The 22,205-nt window shown below is 35.4% G+C and overlaps 3 protein-coding genes across 7 annotated transcripts in view; 2 read left to right on the plus strand and 1 right to left on the minus strand.

Annotated features, from left to right (window-relative positions):
• Nucleotides 1–1,101: 1,101 nt before the first annotated feature.
• Dp1 (satellite-binding protein 1 Dp1) lies at nt 1,102–11,063 on the minus strand. Its single transcript, XM_076409348.1, has 16 exons — nt 10,984–11,063; nt 10,855–10,925; nt 9,932–10,151; nt 8,777–8,984; nt 8,226–8,718; nt 7,848–8,152; nt 7,484–7,793; nt 7,199–7,426; nt 6,372–6,590; nt 6,133–6,308; nt 5,878–6,075; nt 5,482–5,825; nt 5,228–5,426; nt 3,936–4,236; nt 3,566–3,879; nt 1,102–2,214 (listed from the first exon to the last, which is right to left on the minus strand). The coding sequence occupies exons 3-16, from the start codon at nt 10,108–10,110 to the stop codon at nt 1,975–1,977; spliced, it is 3,714 nt and encodes a 1,237-aa protein (XP_076265463.1). The 5' UTR covers nt 10,111–10,151; nt 10,855–10,925; nt 10,984–11,063; the 3' UTR covers nt 1,102–1,974.
• Nucleotides 11,064–11,322: 259 nt separating this feature from the next.
• SdhB (succinate dehydrogenase [ubiquinone] iron-sulfur subunit, mitochondrial) lies at nt 11,323–13,135 on the plus strand. Of its 2 annotated transcripts, none has more exons than XM_076409358.1 (7): nt 11,323–11,470; nt 11,536–11,592; nt 11,942–12,219; nt 12,274–12,408; nt 12,465–12,636; nt 12,698–12,820; nt 12,942–13,135. In XM_076409358.1, the coding sequence occupies exons 2-7, from the start codon at nt 11,539–11,541 to the stop codon at nt 13,041–13,043; spliced, it is 864 nt and encodes a 287-aa protein (XP_076265473.1). In that variant the 5' UTR covers nt 11,323–11,470; nt 11,536–11,538; the 3' UTR covers nt 13,044–13,135. The 2 variants fall into 2 exon arrangements, with proteins under 2 accessions (XP_076265473.1, XP_076265472.1); XM_076409357.1 differs by having other exon boundaries at nt 11,329–11,470; nt 11,918–12,219.
• A 1,165-nt stretch (nt 13,136–14,300) lies between these two features.
• Pfrx (6-phosphofructo-2-kinase/fructose-2,6-biphosphatase) overlaps nt 14,301–22,205 on the plus strand; it is an 80,237-nt gene continuing 72,332 nt past the window's right edge. For 2 of the 4 annotated variants that reach the window (XR_013006453.1, XM_076409349.1), the window contains exon 1: nt 14,301–15,220. Coding sequence is in view for 3 of the 4 variants with exons in the window: in XM_076409349.1 (XP_076265464.1) it covers nt 15,022–15,220 (199 nt within the window). In the remaining variant the exon portion in view is untranslated. Of the gene's footprint in view, nt 15,221–20,761; nt 20,814–20,878; nt 20,999–22,205 lie in introns of those variants that run through there. The other 2 variants (XM_076409355.1, XM_076409354.1) reach the window with 2 other exon arrangements.

Below are 22,205 nucleotides of genomic sequence, written 5' to 3' on the forward strand. Positions count from 1 at the left end.
TATTACACTACTATTCGATTCAAAATAAAATTCTTTATAATTTCTGTAATTTTTATTATTCGATCATTATTTGAACCCAAATGATATTAAAACAACTGAAAATGGCTAAAAATCGGAAAATTTCGTGACTATATATACATATATATATATATATATATATATATATATATATATATATATATATATATATATATATATATATATATATATATATGTGAAAAAAGTGAAGAAATTTTTTACCTATCTGATAATGATATAATGCTCAAAATATATATATTTTGTAGCGAAATTCCAAAAAGTCCGCCAAAGTCAAAAATTGGTTGTGCATTAACAATTAAAAAAAACAGTAATCCACTCATTTTTCGAAAATACACTTTTTATTGTATAACTTAAAAAGTAATTTTCGTATAAAAGTATTCGATAAAGCGTTAATTTTTTATAATTCCTATAATTTTTATTACTCTATCGATACTTGAACATAACTAACAGTAAAAATCCTGAAAATGGCAAAAAATCGCAAATTTTCACGACTATTCTTCTTGCTAGATTTTCAAGTATTACTTCGTTACACCCTCTACTTTGATAATATATGCTCCTAATATTACACTAGCAACTGTCTAGAAATAATCTGTGATATTAAAAACTGAATCCTTGTTTTGTTTTAAATAGCTTTAGCTCAGTATAACTCGCAATGATATATAAAAGGATATCTACTATCCCTACAATTAGTCTTGGTCTAATTTTGTGTAAGAAACTATTCTGTAATTAAAGGAACGACCTAGGTATCATTCTTGTCTTTTAAATACTTTCTGTTTTCATCACTATCCAGTTACTCTTGGATATAACTAATAATGATGTGTAAAGTCCTCAGTTTTAAGACAGACATTTAAACATCACAAAGATTTTGGGAAGCATTAAGAAATAAAACTACCATTACAATTTTATTTATTTAAATTTCTCAGTTTATTCTTGAAGACCACTATTATTAATGTTTCTTCCTGTGGTTAGTCTTGATCTAATTTTATTTAAGGAACTGTCCAGAAGTTCTCTGTGATATCGGAGACTTTAACTTTAAATACACTAACGAGAAATAAAACAGCATTACAATTTTTATATTTATTTTATTCTCTCCCTCAGGTTAGTCTTGGTCTACCAAGTCGACCGCAAGGCTTTATTGTATATAATCATTCTATAATTAATAAAATATGATCTCATGTATACAGAACAACAGCAAAAAAAATCCAATTTACAATAACAATTAAATTAAGCCATGCCACGAATTTTGGCACGGTTATCAGTCGTTTTGATAGGTTTAATTTCACAAATCAGAGTAGTACTCACACGTTCCAGAACCGAGAGAAACCGAAAACCAAAAAAAAACAATAACAGATTTGCGGAACCACAACGTTGCAATCATGTAATACGGTCATGATAAAAAAAATGAGGAAAATAGGAAGGCACGATACACTGCCTTTATTCGTAAGATTCGCGCAGAGAAGTTATGACGGTTACGATTTGAAATCCTTGATTTAAAACGAATGGTGTTTGTTGTGTAAAAAAACGGTCCTTTCGTTCTGATCTAGACCGGACGTTCGTGTAACTTAAAAATTAGAGGAAACTAAAGGGGAATATCATAACGTCTCTACCGTAGAGCCGGTTCTAGGCCGAAGAGGTCCGCCCAATCGCGTCGGGAAGACGTAGTATAAAAAAGAACGATTTGCGTATATGTGTATTTCTTCATTGATCCGAATCGAGGGTCCAGTGTCGTCGCCAGGCCTATTTAATGCAGCAAACAGTGAGGGAAGAGGACGCGTCCGCTAACGACTTAGAAACTAAGGTTAGTACCTTAATTTTACCACATCTCCGCCACGAAATCGATTCCGTCTGGCCTACTGGTGAATAAAGTAACAATATAAAACCTACAAAACTAAATCGGTAGGGCTGACGAAACGGAAACGCGGTGAAGGAGCGGGCTTAGCGCCTGTTACCCCAGGCGCCCGCCACCGGATTGACCTGGGGCTCAACCGAGCTGCGGCCGAACACAGGGAAATCGGTAACGCTGGCGGTGTTGGGGGCGCTCTGTTCCCACGGACCCCCTTGCACAACGAAGCCGTTGTTGCCCGGCTCGTTCCGTGCCTGGCTGGCGTGGCCGTCAAAATTGATGGTGAGAGTATGCAGTTTCTCGCGGGTCTCCATCTCTTCCACGTCTTGTACCTACAAATAAAAACCTTATCGTTAAAACTTTCATCCAAAATAAATGGAAGCAAGCAGATACAGACAATAAACTCTATAATTCCTGTAATTTTCATTGTCCCAAGATGATCTGAATAGAAATGGCAGTAAAAAAACTGAAAATCGCCAAAAATCGCAAATTTTCACGACTATATATATGGAAAAATTGCCCATTTTTTGTACCTCTCGGACGATAATAAAACTCTCAGAATATATACATTTTGGGGTGAAAGAAACGAAAATCCATGTTAAATTGCTTTGGGATTAAGAATTTTTAAGATATCTAATAGAAACTGTAACCCACTCATTTTTGGAAAACACTTTTCATTTCATAACTTAAAAACTAATGGTTATATAAAAATTATTATAGTACCATTCGATTCAACGCAAAATTCTCTATAATTCCTGTAATCTTCATTGTCCCAAGATGATTTGAATAGAAATGGCAGTAAAAACCCTGAAAATCGCCAAAAATCGCCAAAAATCGCAAATTTTCACGACTATATATATGGAAAAATTGCCCATTTTTTGTACCTCTCGGACGATAATAAAACTCTCAGAATATATACATTTTGGGGTGAAAGAAACGAAAATCCATGTTAAATTGCTTTGGGATTAATAATTTTTAAGATATCTAATAGAAACTGTAACCCACTCATTTTTGGAAAACACACTTTTCATTTCATAACTTAAAAACTAATGGTTATATAAAAATTATTATAGTACCATTCGATTCAACGCAAAATTCTCTATAATTCCTGTAATTTTCATTGTCCCAAGATGATTTGAATAGAAATGGCAGTAAAAACCCTGAAAATCGCCAAAAATCGCAAATTTTCACGACTATATATATGGAAAAATTGCCCATTTTTTGTACCTCTCGGACGATAATAAAACTCTCAGAATATATACATTTTGGGGTAAAAGAAACGAAAATCCATGTTAAATTGCTTTGGGATTAAGAATTTTTAAGATATCTAATAGAAACTGTAACCCACTCATTTTTGGAAAACACACTTTTCATTTCATAACTTAAAAACTAATGGTTATATAAAAATTATTATAGTACCATTCGATTCAACGCAACATTCTCTATGATTTCTGTAATTTTCATTGTCCGAAGATGATTTGAATAGTAATGGCAGTAAAAAAATGAAAAAGGGAAAAATCACGCGACGACGACTTAAAATTATTAAAATATTTTTTTTTTGGGCGAAAGAAATAAAAATACATGTTAAATTGCCTTCTGGCTTGGATGGACGAAGTGAAACACAGAATAAGGAAAAAAACATAGAGGAAAATGTAAGAAGGATCCGGAAGATGCAATACTCACGTATTCTTCGGCGAGGTTGAGCAAGTGATCACGGACATCAGAGACGTTGTCCTCACTGCCGGTAATAACTACTATATTCGGGTCGGGATCGACCCCGCTCCTGGGGAATTTGATATCGACCTTGTAATCTTCCATAATCTTCCTGATATTGCGACCGCGCACGCCGATCAAGCGGGAATGGACGCGATAATCGATGTAAATCTCCTCCTTGACTAGCTGATCCAACTCGTGGACGATCTTCAGGATGTCGTCTCTGGCACGGTACGTATTATCCTCGTATCCGGTAATGGTAACAATGTGGTCGTTCTCGTCACCTGAAACCGAACCGTTAGCATCTTCTAATGATCCCTACCCTCTCCCGGTGGCCTACCTTTTTTGGGTAAATTGATTTGTACGTCGTGTTCTTTGCGGATCTTTGTGATGACCGCGCCACGCTTCCCGATAATCTTTGAGTGATAGTCCGGATTGATTTCGACCTGCAGAGCGAACGACCGCAACTCCCTATCCTTCTTCTCGGCCTCCAGCTCCTTGACTCTATCCAGCAGAGCTTCCTTGGCGCTCTGAACGTTGGCCGGCGTTCCGGTGATTTTTATGATATCTTCTCTCACCTCGGTCGATGATAGTACGATGTGAACGTCGTACCTAATCATAAGTTCCCTAACAGCGGATCCCTGTAAAAAATATTAGTTTATTACCTACTTAGTTGATTTATTGTTAGTCAATGTTGTTGTAAGATAGTCACTGCATAAATTTATTCCCAGTTATTTTATTTAATATTACAATAGGTAAACCAAGTGAAGGTGCAGATTGAAATGATTAAAAATAAGGAGCGCTTCAGCCACCAGGGACCGCTACCCAGCCTAGGTGATTTGACAAATGTTCTAACTAAACAACAAAAAGTTATTGTTCCCGCCGGGAATCGAACCCGCGACCTCCGTTTAGGAGATAACGCTTTAAGCACACCATAGAAGCAGTTGTCTACAATATTTGTACGAGCTGTTATATGATATAGTTAGTACTTAAAAAGCAAACTGAATGGCTTTTGCACTGAACGACTTCCGATTTTCCGTCACATCAGCTCGGCAATAACATTATACACTGGTTATTTTAGATAAAAAATATGTGAAAACTTTGTAAGTGCCTTTGAAATCTGAGCGTTTCCACCGATTTTCACAGCTCCACCACTCAATTTGGTTCTAATGGGACCACCTCGGAAGTGCACTCTTTCGATCAAATAAAGAATTTTGAAAATCGGCCCATGATTGACGGAGAAATCGGCAAACATACATTAAAAAAATATATATACAGCCATACATAGAACCTCCTTTTTCGAAGTCGGTTAATAAGTAATTAAGAAACAGTTTTGTTTTATTTAAAGAAAGCTAAAGAATACCCAGTTACCAATTGATGTCAATTTCGTAAAAAAGTGATACCTTTAAGAACGACTTATTTATTAACCTGAACCGGCGTTCCGAAAATTATTAACAGTTCGTTTCACTTTTGGCAGTGTCAAGGTTGTCATTACTTATCCGCCTATCCTTTGTAGTTTAAGTTTATATTAAATAAAGTCTTTCTAAGTTTGCCAGTTTGTTCCTTTATATTCGGGTAGAAAAATACGCGCAACACCTGCGGTATGAAGTTAAATAAAATAATCAAAAATACCTTAGCTCCGATGATGGAACGGTGCATCTCGAACGGAACATCGACCTCAATAGTAATAGGAACCAGATCCAACAGAGCCTGCTTCGCCTCCAGACAGTTCGACTCTTTACCGGTGATCTTTATGATGTCGCAGGGGCGGACGGCGTCGGGATCGACATCGCCATTGGTTAGTTCCATGTTCTGATCGATACCGTTATCCCTAAAGAATTCGAACGATATGACGATACTCTATCTAATCGCAACGGCAACGTTACCTTTCGGGGAATTTGACCTGTACGTCGTAGTCCGCCGTGACCCTCTGTACTCTGACGCCCTTCGAGCCCATGACGGTCCTGTGATGCTTCTGCGGGATGACGCATTCAATGGTTACCATGGACTCCAGGTCGGAAATGATCTCGTTGATTTTCTGCTTGGCTCCCTCGATGTCCTCTCTCGATCCCTTCAGGACCACTCGGTCGCTATCGACGCCCGATCTGGGGAACGATATCAGAACTCCTCCGTAGTCCTCGCTGATCCTGTGGAGGACCTCACCGCGGCGGGCCACGAAGTGTTTGTGGTGTTTCTGTTCCACTTTCATCTCATCCTCGACGATATTGTCCTAACAAACAAAATGGTCTTTATCACATACCGAGAGAACGAGCCGGACTTACAATTTCCTTAATCATGGACTCCAGCTGTTGTTTGGCGTTCTCCACGTCCTCCTTCTTACCCATAATGGTGATGATTTCCCTGTCCTCGTCGTTATTCGACGGGAACATTATTCTGGCACCAGTAGAATCACGAATTTTCTTAATGTTAACACCATTTTTACCGATAAGGAACTTGTGATGTTGGGCTTTGGCACGCACCTAAAGAATACAGATTATTTTAAAACTGTAGTATTTTTCCTGTAGCGATATACCCACCTCAACTGTGTAACTGGCGATCTGTCTCTCATTAACCAACTCCAACAGTTGTTGTTTGGCTCGATCGACGTCATCTTTCGGGCCGCGGATGGTGACCTTGTCGCTTTGCTGGTCGGTCTCCGGGAACTTGATGGTAACTCCGCCACAACTCTCCATAACCGAATGGATGAGTTTTCCTGAAACACGAAAGTGAACAGATACCGATCGCCACGGGAAAACAAACGGCGCTCCGAAAATACCTTTGACTCCGATGAGAGAGTTGTAGAACTTGGGATCGATAGTGATTTCCTCGGAAACAATATTTTCGAGCTCATCTTCGATCTGTTTGATTTTCTTGCGGGCTATCTCGATGTTCTCGCGCTTTCCTGTGATCACGATCGAGTCGTTGGTGTCGCCTTCGGCGGGTAGATCGATTCTCGTGCCGGTTTCCTCGCGGATTTTGCGAATGTTCGCGCCACCTGAAATTCGTAATTGGTTAAACGCCACTTTGTTATTTACTCAATGAAAAGATAATCGAAACTGAGGCCACGTTATTATGGTATCCGCGCTTGCAAGTCACTGGTACTCAGAGCTATCAAGGATTAATTATGATGGTTGAATCAGTTTGGATTGCCTGTTTCTTTTTTAATTCTAGGCTTTAATCTTGGACTGGAAGCTATAATTGTATTTATAAATAACACATATCACCCCCAAGTATCACATATGCAACAACAGATCTCCAACAAAGCAAAAAAATCTAACACAAACTCACAATCATAAAAAAGATATTATTTTGATATCAAAAGAAACCGCTGCAGTCCTGCTATTTGGACTGTATGCTATTTTACTTTGGAAAAATCTAAATGTATTATTTGGAAATTAGCCAACTTAATATAAATAGAAGAAAATCATTCCCGGTTAAAAATAATATGTAAATGTATCAAATAAAAGGTTATTAATATATATATATATACATACATATATATATCTAACTCAAGGAAATTCCCCTTTTTGCCAAAACTATTAGTCTATTAGCATTAGAACGAAGAAATAACGTATTTTAAATGGCGAGAAATTTATTACTAACCTTTTCCTATGATAAATTTGTGGAATTGCTTATAGATAGGTACATGGATCTGATATGACGATTCGTTGAGCTCCTTCACCTTCTTCTCCAAGCACCTCACGCATTTGTCGACGTCCTCCTTCGGTCCCCTGACCTTAACGATGTCGTTCTGCTCCCCGGCGCTGGGGAATATGATTTGTACTTGATTGAACTGGTCTCGTATCTCCTTAATACTCTCGCCCTTTGTACCTGGAAAACAAAAAGACAAATTACTAATGGCCACGAACCATTCCTCGTTGTCCTCACCGATGATGCTTCTGAAATGGCGTTGCTCGATGATGACGTCCCGTTCTTTCTCGTTCTCCAGCTTATAAATTCTGTTCTCCAATGAATGCCTGGTACGGAGGACGTCATCTCGGTTTCCCTCGATGCGCACCAGTCCGCTCTCGTCGATATTGATGGCGACGTTGTACTCCTCTTTCAGCTTATTGACGTTGGCGCCGTTCTTGCCGATTATGTGCTTGAACAACTTATTGTCGACCTGCATTTCCTCGAACGACATTGACTCCACGAGGTCCCTGGCGATCGCCTCGATCCGTTCTTGAGCTTTTTCAACCTGCGACAATGAGAATCACTTGAACGTTCGGGAGAACCAAAAAAAACTACAAACCTCTTCGGGTGGTCCCTCGATCTTGATCCTGTCCTCCTTGTCCGTAAACTCGACGTGAACCTTCGGCAGATTATGCGTGATTTCCTTGATTCTCTGGCCCTTCTTGCCGATGATGTACTTGTGCAGCCAGGAGGGCGCCTCCACGTCGCTGGATCGAACCGAGCTGGCCTTCTGGTATACCAAAGTCAAGGCGCCGCCTAATTTTTCCGAAGGTCCGCGCAGGGTGATCGTATCGGTGGAGGAATCTCCCGGTGGTATTTCGACGCTGACGCCGGTTTGTTCCAGTATTTCGGCGATAGTGGAACCTGTAGTCAGGGATAGCGAAGGTAGCGGTTTAAACATCGATAATTTCCTTGATCGATAATTTAAATCACTTACCCTTGGGGCCGATGACGTATTTGTGTTGCGTCTTGGGTACCTCGACGCAAACCGTCTTGCAGTTCTTCTCCATCAACCTGTAGGTGGCTTCGATCCTGGCTTTCGCCGCGGCCACGCCCTCCTTGTCGCCGGCGATGAAGATCTCGTCCTTCATCACCGAGGGCGGGGGCACGTTGATCCTGGCGCCCGTCTCGTTGATCAACTGTGTCAGCTGCTGATTGAACGGTCCCACGATGAACGGATGATAGATCTTGGGGATGCTCAGCAGCTCGGACGCCTTCTTCGACTGCTGATCGGAGGTGACGAGGATCTCGTGTTCCGCCTTCTCTATGCCATCCTTAGGCCCTGTTATGGTAATGACGTCGGAATCTTCGTTCATGTTAGGCACGGATATTTTGGTGGCCGTGTTCTTCTCCAGTTCTCTCAAGCGCTCGCCTTTTTTACCCAGGATCCATTTGTGGTGTTCTTTGGGGACCAAGATCGATTTGTGGGCCTGGAAAAGCAAACGACGTTACGGCGAAACCAAAGATCGCGCACGAAATCGACCGTACCTGAGTTTGGAAGTGCGTCAGGATCTTCCTCCTGGCCTCCAGCACCTCGTTCTTCTTGCCGGTCACGAGGAAAGTGAGAGACTGATCTTTCGCCTGCGAGATTTCGATGTGTGCCCCAGTCTCCTTCATTATGTTACCGCAGGTTTGAACTGATTCTCCTTCGCCGAATTTAGATCCGCCATCGAGTTTGCGTTCTTCATAGGGGACTCTAAGATTAAAATCGAATTATAAACCTTGGAAACAATAAAAAAAACAAAACCATATTTATATAAAAAATTATGACTTAATTTTCCCAAGTTTTTTTTATAACTTCAAGTCTCCTTTTTATAAACTATGACTATTTAAAATGTACTTTGAATCACGGTCCTCACCACTAAGCTTACCTTAAGTTAGAGACCATGCCAGACAGAAGACATCCTGGTAAATCCCAGATTTTACAAAGTACTATCGCAATAAGATTTGTTACCTCAGTTCCAACGACTTTCAAGCCAGTACATATTTATTTTGTAGAAAAAAAAACACAGAAGAAACCACAGAAACAACAAACTTAACTCGGAAATACTGTACATTGTTTTCTATGAGCTATGTGTCACCTCCCAGCAAAAATCTTCAAGTCATAAAGTAGGCACACCGTTCAAAGTTTTGAAGTACTCATCAACTAAGGAAGAAGAAAGCAAACAACTTTCGTTTGAATCGACATTCTCGAAGGTATTGAAGCTTTTTGTGTCAAACCAGTGAAAAAATTAACCCCGATATATATAATGTACAACATAACTAATTCAACGATCGCCGTAAATTAAACATATTTCAGTGATTAATAACATAATTGTGGCAAGTGAATGAGAAGGTGCGGCCATGGAGGTTCACCACCCTTCACTCTAGCTTGCAACAACATAATATTGCATTACACATTTTTACAAAATTCATAACAACCGAATTTTGCTTAGATCTTAATGCAGTAATCTATCAGCCATGGGTTATCAATCAACGTGCTGTTATAAAAATACCCTATGCAAATACTATTAATGCACTGTGATAAGGAAAAGCAAACATACCATTCAAAAACCATCTTAATAATTAAGATTCAACATGTGTACATAATATTATCTATATGTATGTATAATATTGGTTGATAAGAGTTCTCTAATAACTTACCTAAAGACCTGCGTAATGGTAGATGAATAAACTCTCATATCATTGTTGAAGTTGACCCATGAATTAGCGTTATTGGTCTGTTTCGGTAGCGACGATTCAGGGAGGGCCGGGAATAAATCGTCATAGCTTCTGTGAGGTGCCTCATAGGCTGCACCCTCTTCAATCACTGGTTGCTGCATATTGGGATTGTCCTGTTCCTTGCCAAGTCGTTACAGCAACACTAAAAATATTAATCGTGCCCAAATAGTTAACACCACATACGATCTCACGTAGACTTTGTAAATATTATCCACAATACTTCAAAAGAACAGTATATTATTTAATATCTTATGCAATAATATTTACAGATGACTGAATATTACTGGAACTGTTATTACAACAATCGCTGTTATTACAATATCATATTAAAACCAAAATAATGTTTAAAAACCCTTTAATACATCATACCTGCTATCCTAAGAGTCAAAAAATCTATAACAATAGTTTAAAGTACTGAAAAAAATTATTTGACAAATATTTTATATACATTAATGTCAATATCAGTAAATTTAGAACTAATTACGATTTCTATTAAAACCAATTATAACTGCAACAAAATACAAATGTAAAAAAAATAATCCATCATTCAAATAGTAACGTACACTTTTAGATGACGTCTTTTTATTGAAAATATATAATAGAAATCAGCATATGGAAAATCATATTCAAAACGTTTTCAAATATTGGCATGTTATTTTTAAATTAAAAGTGAAAAAACACGGTACAGTCCTAAAAAAGTTGTAACAACATAAAAAAAATGTACTGTTATAATTCAATAACAATAAACTTATAAAATGTACCAATCTTGTTAGTGGTCGACGTGTCAACTCACTATCAACTACAAACGCATGAAAATATTAACACAAAAATAAAAAAATACTCACTGTACTGTAAAAACAGTAAATCCGTCCTAAGAAAACCGGGATCTAGAGATTCTCCAGTTTCTCGTGCTTGTCTATAAAAAAAATGTAATTAGAAAACGATGGAAAAACACTAGCACGTTTTAAACCTACCTAATGACAATTGGAAAATGAAGAATTTAGTGATGAAGAAATCGCTACGTAAACGTCACCGATTCGCGCAAACGTCAAAAAATATCTATACATTTTCAAATAAAATAGAGTTACCTAGCGGTACGTTTATATATTACCTAAATACAGATTTCTATAACTTACCCCAATGTTTTAATGTTGAAATATGGAAAAAGAAAAACTATTGACAACAATAATAAAATAAAAATATTAAATTCCAACCAAGTATAAAAACAGAATTCATAAACTTTTATATAGCGTCGATAGAGGTCGCTCTCTATTTTTTTAATTTTATTTTTAATTTTTACATATAGTCTGGCATTTAATATTTTACTAATCTACAAAATATACCAATAAAGTTAATATTTAAGAATAGCTCATTTATTTAAATCTTTTTCAGTGATCAACTAAAACTTTTGACAGCGTTGCACTTCGGGTACATCAGCCAGCTGATTGTCGAAGGAAAATTGTAAATTTTATATTAATAAGTAACAATTTTTTTAAATTTTTACTTAAGTAATAAATATATTTTAGAAAATGACCAAGGAAATGCAGCTACTACTGAAAATAGCCCGGGACTCTTTCACGCAGGTAAATCTTTATATTACATAACCAAATACGCCTTATTATTTTTTTTGCCGATCAAATTTTTATCATATTTTGTACCGTTTTTCATCTAATTTGCCTTTTTATAATACGTCCTTATTACAATCATAAATATGTGACATACATTTTTTAGAATGTTATTGTTTAATTCTATACTTGAAAAATATCACACACACACACACTTGCAACATACATTTTTCCGTACTAATATACCTTGTCCATCATAAGTTTAATTTATGTATAGAATTAGGTATATAATTTTGTTTCGCAATATTGTTAGTGTATGTTATTTGTGTTTTATTAAATTTAGGTTAACACTTATCATACATTACAGATTCGTCCGTTCAGTACTTCCAAAATAGCAAAATCAGAAGTCTCACGTATAAAAACGTTTGGTATTTATCGTTGGAATCCCGATGAACCTGATAAAAAACCCTATATGCAAGAATATAAAGTTGATTTGAAACAATGTGGTCCTATGGTGTTAGATGCTCTCATTAAAATAAAAAATGAAGTTGACCCCACACTAACCTTCAGAAGGTCATGTCGTGAAGGGATTTGTGGGTCCTGCGCCATGAATATTGGAGGTGTTAATACATTAGCTTGTATTAGGTAATAGAAGTGTGTATATAAAATCTTGCCGTGTTAACGATGCATCTTTCTTAGTAAAATTGATACAAATGTTTCCAAGAAGACCAAGATATACCCATTGCCCCATATGTATGTCGTTAAGGATTTGGTTCCTGATATGAACAACTTCTATGAGCAGTATAGGTCCATTGAACCTTGGTTACAAAGGAGGTATTGTCATTAATTGGATATAAAGAACTTACTTGCATAAATTATAATTATTTTAGTGACACTGGTGCTGGCAAATCTGGTGAAGTTCAACAATATCTGCAGAGTATAGATGACAGAGCAAAATTGGATGGTTTGTATGAGTGCATCTTGTGTGCTTGCTGTTCTACTTCGTGTCCAAGTTATTGGTGGAATGGAGACAAGTATCTTGGCCCAGCAGTGCTTATGCAGGTATGTAATTTGCAGTATTAATTCAAGATTATGTTATTCTTCCTTTTTTTTTTTAATGTAGGCATACCGGTGGATCATCGATTCCAGAGACGACGCCACATCAAAGCGTCTCGATAAAATGAGGGATCCCTTCTCCGCTTTTCGCTGTCACACAATTATGAACTGCACCAGGACATGTCCAAAGGTATCTTGATTGAAGTAGTCAATTGTTTTTTACAATAAAACACGCGTCAAAGGAAAATTCGTTTGTTTCAGTGTTTAGGTATCTTAATTAATTTGTTTGTTTTTTTGTGTGATTTTTTTAGAGTTTGAATCCGGGAAAAGCCATCGCCGAGATCAAGAAGTTGCTGGGAGGCGTGGCATCGAAACCAGCACCGCAGCTGAACCCCGTCGGTTTGAAACAGTAAATTTTGTTACATAGATACTCTTATGTTTAAAAAATAAAGGTCGTTTTAAGGATATTTTTGCTTGTCAAACAATATATTCTGTTTATTCATTTTCCCATAGTTTTTTTTCGTTTTCATTTTTCCTTCGACTAACCTCTGTCAATTTCATTTAATAAAATGACGGGTTGGAGCTTTACACAGCCAACTATAAGAAATATTTGACAGTGCTAATATTGCAGTTGTCCGTGTATGGTTGACCTTTGAAACCACAAAAAACAAATGCAGATTTTGTTTGTCGTCGCAGAAGACGCGGTCACCAAATTTAGATACGGTTAGTTTGAGCTAGATTTTGGTAGAAAAATGTTTCTAAATAGTTTAATGGATTGATTGCGTTTATAAGGAGAACACCAGAGGGACGGTTTTAAACTATAAATATATTATTATCATTATGGCTGCTAAAACCTTTGATATACTGGCGAGAATATAATAAATTCCTGTTATTGTTTCAGTTATAAAGTTGAGTTATCTTTGTTACTTGTATAAAATCCTTAAGACGTCCTTTAAATTTGTAATAGACCAACTAATATTAAGATTCTACAATAATAATTATATAGAGAGGCAAGTTCCATAAAGACGTAACCGGAAGGCCTGAGATATAAAAGAACAGCCCTCAATAATATAAAAATATTAAATGAATCAAATAAAATATCAGCAGAAGTGTAAACAAAGTTCCTTAAATATGAAATATTCAGATTATCAAAGCATAAGATATTTTGTTGTCTTTTTTTTCAGAAAAAAATCCAATATATATACTACTCAATTCTTAATACGCAATGAAATAAAACGATATTTTATTTATTTTGATAAAACAAAATAAGAACTACGAAAATAAAACATATACAAAGAGATTTTGTTTTTTTTTCTAATAAGTAAATTAAAAATAGAAGGCTTGGAAATATTTACGGAAAAAAGTAGATTTTAATGTTTCCTTCAGAAAAAATATAAATATTATGTAGGTATCATTATATCATGAATTATTAAAAAAATATGGAATGTTTAATCTGATATTAAAATATCGTCAGCAAAAATCAATTCAACAATAAAAATAAACAGTCCTTAGAAATGATATTGCTTGTACTCAAGTTTTAAATGCATTAATTTATTTTATCATAACAATATAAATGATATCTTTGTACATATAACATCACAGGTAGCAATTATATTGTCATTTTACTCGATATAAAAAGCAATAAACATAATTTCAACCGGCAACGCCACAGATTTTACCCAAAATTATTATTATAACTCGAAACTTGCTTTAAAAAATTACAAATTCAGAATGACAGCATTTCAGTTTAGACACAAAATTAAAAGTTTCATAAAATGCATAAAAAACCGCACGAAAAATAATATTCTAGACTCCAAATCCGAAGCTTATATAAGTGCGAATAATAGCAGAGCAATCCGCAAAAAGAAAATGTAAGTAAACGAATTTTAGGTAGTTTTCTGGTAGACCACTGGCATTTTAAAAATCGCGTTTTGTTTGGTGGTTAGGCTATTATATAAGTACGTATATAGCTCGGGATTTCTTTTTTGATAAATATATGGCTTGCGGTTCCGATTCATAAATAATAAGGCGAAAAAGTACACGGTATAATTAACTCGCACGCAATAAGTTATGAGCTCCTAATAGAAGACGGCGTCGAGAATTGCAACGTTGTATGGAAACAAATTTCGATATCCGAAAACCGCGCGGCTGTCATCCCGTTTGTCAGACAGTCGTCAACGAGCGATATCGCTTAGAGTGGCGGTCGGGCCGCTGGGATTGGTTAGGGGAAATTAACCGTAACCGATGTATTTATGATCGGGCGATGCTTTTCGAGATTCGCACTTCGCAGCAAGTCAGTCGTCCGCGGTAATCGACGTTGTATAGGTAGTGACATTTCACGACAAGGTCAGTTCGTTTCGATACTTCTGTGTGCGCCGATCAACTGACGCAATGAGTAGTGGTCTGGACGTGTTAAGTGGCTCGTTGAGGGTGCGAAATGGCACGTTTTCCAAATCGAAGAACTACAGCAACGTTAAAAATTGCAGAATAGAGGAGGTGAAGGCATGTCCCAGCGTCATGTCGCCGGAAACGAAGAGATTGTTGCCGCCTAATACCGAAACAGTGCAAACTAAACCGTTCCCGATCAGAGGTACGTGTTAAATTACTAATATTTTAGCCGTCGAACTACGGCAGTTCCAAGTAAAACACTCACCTCTTAATGTCACCTCTAATACACGACAAAAAAACAGTTAACCCTATATTTTCCCGACTTTTGATACACAAACAGCTGAAATGTGTCAAATCCGACGATAATGCGCCGGCGTCAGTTTAAAATATACACGTGCACCAACAATATTTAAATATAGTCAATATTCCTTTTTTCCATACCGAAAAGAAAAAAACTGTTGTGTTGTATTATCTTATCTGCCTGCAAACATTATTTTGATCTAAATCCTGTTCGGTAGAAAATAGCGATAAAATTTGGGGTGTATATAAATATCAAATAAAAATTATTAACAATTTTACACATTAGAACGTAGTGTTGTATTTAACTTTTCGATCTGTAAAGATATTTTTGACCTAGATCTTGTTTAAAAAGAAAATATCAATATTATTTTATGCCTATATAAGTATTGAATAAATATTATTGACAATTTTCCTTAGGTAATATTTCCAGGGTTGCTGTAATTTTCATGTTCAGATTCCGAATTTGTCTGAACACATTTTTTAGCAATTAGAATATCTACATACACGTTTTAGTGATATTTTATTTAACAAACAATTTTCCTTAAGTAATATTTCCAGTACTGCTGTAATTTTCAAGTTCAGAATTTTTCTTAACACGTTTTTTGGTATTGAGAATATTTACACACAATTTTTAGTGATATTTGATTTAAATATGTTACAACTTAGTGTTGTATTTACCTTTCCAGGATGTAAAAATAATTTAATCCTAGAGCTTGTTTAAAAAGAAAAAAGCAAGATTATTTTTGCCCATATGAGTATTGAATGAAAATTATGGATAATTTTCGTTAAGTAATATTTCCAGGCCTACTGTAATTTTTAAGTTCAGAATCTAAATTTTTATTAACCAACTTTTTGATATGGAGCATATTGACATACAATTTTTAGTGAAATGTTATTGAAATATATCAAAACTTAGTGTTGTATTTACTTTTTCAGTCTGCAAAGGTACTTTTGACTTAGATCTTGCTTAAAAGGAAAATAGTAATAGTAATGTACATATATAAATACTGAATAAAATTATTGAGGGTTCTTAGTAACTATTTTCACTTATTTTAATATTTGATAAATATATTATGATAATATTTCAGTGCATATAATTATTTTTTATAAATATTAATCTACGTTTATTATTTTATATATTGGAAATTCCATAATTATTAAATTATAAGCTAAATTTCTCATGGTATATTTCAATGCCTACTATAATATTTCAATGTTGCAGCTTGTTGAGGATATCTAGTTTTATAGTATTGATTTTTTTTCTATAATGATTGCAATTAAAGTATTGTTCTAGTCTAATGTGCAGATACATTTTAGTGATATTTTTATGTAATTATAACTGGGATTTTTATTATTTTAGTTATGTTTGGTTCAATGACGAAATAAATGCATATCTTATTAGGTGCATCTAATACACGTTTCAAGGGTGACGTCACTCGAGTGCACGTGACTACGCCGGCATACGTCACCGTGGATGCGTGAGCGCAATCACGTCACGGAGTTCTTTCTTTTATAGGTCTCAAGTGTTTATCGATGACGCGAGATATAAAGGATCAAATTCAATTGAAATTAATGAATGTATAATGCATTTTTTGTGTGTGTTTTACGATCTTGATTGGTTGTACTGGATGCAACAGATCGAACCAGGGCCACCCGGTGAAATAACTCGGGTTTTTGGACGAGAGCCTGTTATTTTTTTGCGCGAGGTTCCCCGATCCTTTGCCGCTGTCAACTCGGGAAAATACCTATCGCGAATCGCGATGCCCGGGAAGCAATGACCGCGATAATTGCTACCGGCTAGAAAGAATCGGCAAAAAGTAACCCATTCACAGTGGCGGCGTATTGCATAAAGGACAATAATGTGGTGAAATTCTGGTTTGGAGATATTGCGTAACATTAAATCTTTGTTCATTCAAATTATCCAGTCTTTTTGTGTATATTCTTGTTATATATACAGTACATATGGTCATTATATAGCTAGCTGTCCTGTGGATGCTTGTAGACATACAATAATGCGTCCAATATTGAATTCAGACACACACAACGTCTTCAACTTGTCTGTTGCGTTGCTTCGTGAATTGGTATAGATATTTTGTGTTAAACCAAAGAGTCTAAGATATATTACACCCCATCCACTGTACATAATTTAGATGTTACCAGAATGATGAGAAAATATACTTCATTTCAGTCATCCGAGTCCGTTCCTTACTCGTAAGCAAACCTTTCGCCATTATTCGATTTCGATATGGATATTAAAACTTTGAGTAGAATATTTTCCGTTTTGTTTCGTGCTTATCGTTGCTTTTAGCCCTGTTAGTGTTCCTACCTCAACTCGAACTATACCAAAGATGTTCGAACAAAAATACCGTTATATTTTAGCCTAACTGATATTGGTGCTGTTGGTTTTAATAAACGCGAAATTTTTGCGAAAGATCTGAGGATAATGCGTCATTTAATAGTAATGAAGAATATAGATAAAAGCAGACACAATTTTAAAAAATGTTATTATTTATTACTTTAATAGATAACAGTGTTATTTATAGTATTTTGTCCATTAATGTGGTTGGCTATATCATGATATACAACGCCACTGATATTAGAAAGCTATCATTGTTATGGTGCATCAGATGTAGTTAAGTTTAAATGCTTGTTTTGGCATCTGAAATATTTCTATATTACTGGGACTTGATATACATTTCTTTGGATAGTTCAGATTTTTCTATCGAGTTTTGCCAGTCCTTTTAGATTCATTGTACATTTTCTCAGTGCATACAGCAGTTTTCTATTTTAATATGTATAGGTGGTTAGAATTATCGAAAAACTAAACCTAGCGAACAAGCTGAATGTTGAAATAATTCGTATTCGAATTCGTCGATATTGGCGTGGTTTTTTTTGGGCTGTGCGGCCCCTGGATTTGTTATATTTATGAATATTGAATTTGCCTTCTGTAATCAGTTTTTTTTTGCAAATTCTCCCATTTCGTCCCAATAGGCCCAGAAGGTTGCAATGAAAATTTGTGACTGTTGTTTTAAATAGTTTGGGGGTAATATAGGAACAAGCTGTTTTCAGAGAGCTTTTTCAGTTTACCGACAGTATTTGACGATTTTCAGTAACGATTTTGTTTGGACAATGTCTCGATTATAATTCATTTGTAAAATTTTATTGGGGAATGTTGACGAAACACTTATAATATTAATCCAAATAATAAATAATAGATAGCAATAATTTTATTACAACGATACAATAAATACAGAACTATAATCAAAATTGATGACGTCAGTACGTCGCAATATTGCCGCATAAATTTGGACTTGATTTTTCAACGCTTGCCAATTTATAAATGAATTTTGTACAGCAGGGTCGACCAGTACCAACACAAATCGAATTTTATAGATTGATTCGGTTACATGTTCCGACACGTCAGACGGCATTCTGTCTCTTTTTAACTGGGTAACGTGAGAGGGAAAAAATCGCTCTGAGTTTGAAAAGAATTTTACATTTTTACAAACTGTATTTGGACAAGAGTCTAATTCTGGAAAATCGTGGCATGCGCACAAGGATTTATATTTGCAACGCTGCCAGTTCTAGCAAATTATACGTACGTTTGATGAATATAATATATTTTTGACTTAATTCACCTGTGTGTACCTGTGGAGTTCAATTGGTTTGCTTCCTAAATGTTGTATAGATCTTTATGAGTTAATAAATCTAGTCTTTTCCAATTGCCACTGTTTAAATTCTGTTTGGGCTTCATCCAATATAGCATCCAATGGAATTTCAACAGCTAGTTTGGCTCCAATCATATTTTTATCTGATTTTAATAAGTATCACCCCTTACCCTTTGATACACTCTTGTGAATTCCAGATAGATTACGCTCAAATTCATAATTGGTAATATGTCTACCAAAATAGGAACCCCCAATTAGGGATGCAAAAAAAAATATCGATATATCGATATTTTCTGAAAAAAATATCTATATTTTTGGCCGATATTTTTCAATATTTTTTCAGAATGGATTAAGTATAATTTTTAGTTATTCTTTAGGAGGTTTAGAAAAAATATATATTTTTTTACGCTAATATTTCACTATTTTTATTTTTTCTTAAAAATATCGATATTTTTTTCGGTGGCCAACATCCCTACCCCCAATCATGGGGTCATCGTCTCTCTCCTGTCAAGTACAAATTTGACGTTGCAATACTGTCACACTGTCAAAAATTAACTTATACTAATTAGTTTAGTAAAATCCATGTTTTTGGTGGACGAGATTTTATTGGCGCCCAAATATTATTACGGTCCCTTTTATTTTTAGATCACCTGTTTTTCTCTCGCGAATTCCTTTATTTACGCTCGTGTGTTGGATATTAATTGAAAAACAAAAGAAAAACAAATTTTGTAATGTGTCAGCGACACAGTGCGGGCAATTTTCCATTTCAAAGTATTCGGAATACTTTTTTTGTCTTATTTTTTGGTTTTGTGACGTTAATTAACTCTGTACCAAAACAAACAAGCGCCAGGTGCGGAAAGTTTGGGGCTTTTCCATATCTGACGTGGTTTTTATTTTAGGTCGGTTCCCTTTAGGGGTGATAAAAGACTTTTTTTACGTTGTTTTAAGTTATTACCTCCAATTACGAGGGTCTTGCGGACATTTTTTCTCATCTTGCGTTTGTTTTTCGAAAATTACGATCCGTTTTTTATAATCTGGTAACAAAAAAGTTGACTCGCGGCTTTGCTTGGGGTTTACGGCGGTAAATAATCGTAAAGGTCGGGCTTGGGATGTGTTAAGCTTGTTTTGTTATATTTTTACCTTTAATTTTGTGTTTTATCTAATTAAATATTGCTCGGTAGGCAGTTCTTTTGATAACATAGTGTTTCTAACAATAAATTTAGAATGTATATTGACTGTAATTCCTTCTGTGAGAATCAATACTCATCAAGTTCAGGTTAGTTGTGGAACAGGAAACAAGTATTGCATTTTCTTTATTTGTACTAAGTATTATATTTAACTAGATTAAATGATTAATTATTGTTTCCAAACTTTGAAATGGTAGTGTGGATTTTACTTCTAGTTGAGAGAGAACTGTAGCTGAAACGCGTAGAATGTTTATAGAGACGTATGATGTGTTGATGTAAGAACATTTAGGTTCCAAATTTATGGTTTGAATGGTTGCAGAGCTGTGACATAAACGGATCTACAGAAGTATCTCAAAACGAATCCGCAGATCTTGCATTATCATTTTCGCAACAAAAAATAATCTAACACGCTAGGCATCGCTGGTAATTCTATTTACGACCGTATATTAACGCACAACTCACCGAATTAGCGTCTCAAACGCGGTCTCGTACCTTGTCAACGATCGGTTTGCGTCTGTTCGCGTAGTTTTAATTATATTTCCAATGTCATTGCCATGACTCTTTGTATTTTTAGATCGTAATCGCGGGTACATTTTCGATTACATGTCTGGGAGCCGGGACCGGAACCAAACAAAGGCGGGTAGGTTCCTTTTCGTGGGTTATTATGTGACGTTAAATAAACAGAGGCTGCCTAGACGTTTGGGAACTGGCCGAGCTGAAGTGTACACGCCGCGACATAACTTTAGCACACTACACATTCTCCATTACAACTCCTAATGAAAGTTGCGATTATTACCCGAAGGACGCGACAAAACTACAGCACAGGTAATAAGTAGCGTTGGAAACTATCGATTGTTTTGTAATTAACTACTTTTTACTACCGACTGTTTCAGTTGCTATTTTTGGTGACCATTTTTGGTTCTACTAGCTTCATTGTACTGGTTTTTAACGTTCTGGCTCTGTCGTCCTAGCCGTGACCTTGACAAAAATGTACCCAATTTAAGCTTACATAGATATATATATATATATATAGTTTTATGATTTTTTTGGTAGTTTTCTCGTAAACAACAATATATTGTATATAAATATAGCCGTATTTTGGAACGATATTTTTCAAGATTGTTAATGTAATAGGTTGAAAAGTTAAAATTTTCAATGATAGATAGTAAAATACTTTTTAGTGTTTTTATGGTAATATAAAAATAATAGGTAATATTTCGATTACCCTCTCGATTTTTGTTAAAAAATATTTCCGTTCAATAATAAATGAAACATTTACTTTATTTTAAAAAGCTCGAGTATAAATTTGAATGTAGTCATTCGTGTTTGTTATTATTACGCCATTACCATACACCAGTGCATCATAAATTGGCTAACGCTGTGGTATCATTACCAATAATGTTTAATCCTCCGTGGCATCTACATGGACGAGATTAACGGGTTTCTATTTCGGCAACTTGTTAAGTTCGCATTGTTCTGACGTATGTATGTATGTATTATATATCCGTATATATCACTTTTTTGGTTAATTTTTTTTGGTGGGTTTAATGAAATACCTTTCCTTTCTTAGTTTAACGTTTAAATATGACTAATATGAGGAGCCATGTAATCTCAAGGAATTAACTACTATTGAGAAATAAATTATTATTAAGTGAGAAGCCATGATAAGTGCCATGAGGAGATTATTGTTTATGTTACATATCTTAAAAAGTATTAGTTTTAATGCAATTTAAGTGAAAAATTGCGATTTTTTTAACATTTTCAATAATTTTGCTGCCATTTCCGTTCAAGTGGTTGCAGGATAATATAAATCACCTTGATTATAAAGAATTTTACTTTTAAGTTATACACTGATTAATGTATTTTCAAAAAATGAGTGGATTTTTGTTTATGTTACACATCTTAAAAAGTATTACTTCTAAAGCAATTTAACATGGATTTTCGTTATTTTCACCCCAAAATACGTATATTTTGAGATTTTTATCGTTATCCGAGAGATCACTAATTTTGGCACTTTTTCCATATATATAGT

Source organism: Rhynchophorus ferrugineus, unplaced genomic scaffold (genome assembly GCF_030347505.1).
Source record: "Rhynchophorus ferrugineus isolate W39M unplaced genomic scaffold, kcgeb_rfMv2 rfM7, whole genome shotgun sequence".
NCBI classification, from domain to species: Eukaryota; Metazoa; Arthropoda; class Insecta; order Coleoptera; family Curculionidae; genus Rhynchophorus; species Rhynchophorus ferrugineus.

What these genes read in the sequence shown, in the direction of transcription:
- Dp1 (XM_076409348.1), bottom strand. Translation starts at nt 10,110, where the DNA reads ATGCAGCAACCAGTGATTGAAGAGGGTGCAGCCTATGAGGCACCTCAC. An exon ending in ATACGTCATCGGCCCCAAGG is followed by an intron (nt 8,153 to 8,225) that starts GTAAGTGATTTA and finishes CCCTGACTACAG; the next exon opens with GTTCCACTATCGCCGAAATA. An exon ending in TCGAGGGACCACCCGAAGAG is followed by an intron (nt 7,794 to 7,847) that starts GTTTGTAGTTTT and finishes TCATTGTCGCAG; the next exon opens with GTTGAAAAAGCTCAAGAACG.
- SdhB (XM_076409357.1), top strand. Translation starts at nt 11,539, where the DNA reads ATGACCAAGGAAATGCAGCTACTACTGAAAATAGCCCGGGACTCTTTC. An exon ending in CCCGGGACTCTTTCACGCAG is followed by an intron (nt 11,593 to 11,917) that starts GTAAATCTTTAT and finishes TATTAAATTTAG; the next exon opens with GTTAACACTTATCATACATT. An exon ending in AATACATTAGCTTGTATTAG is followed by an intron (nt 12,220 to 12,273) that starts GTAATAGAAGTG and finishes CATCTTTCTTAG; the next exon opens with TAAAATTGATACAAATGTTT.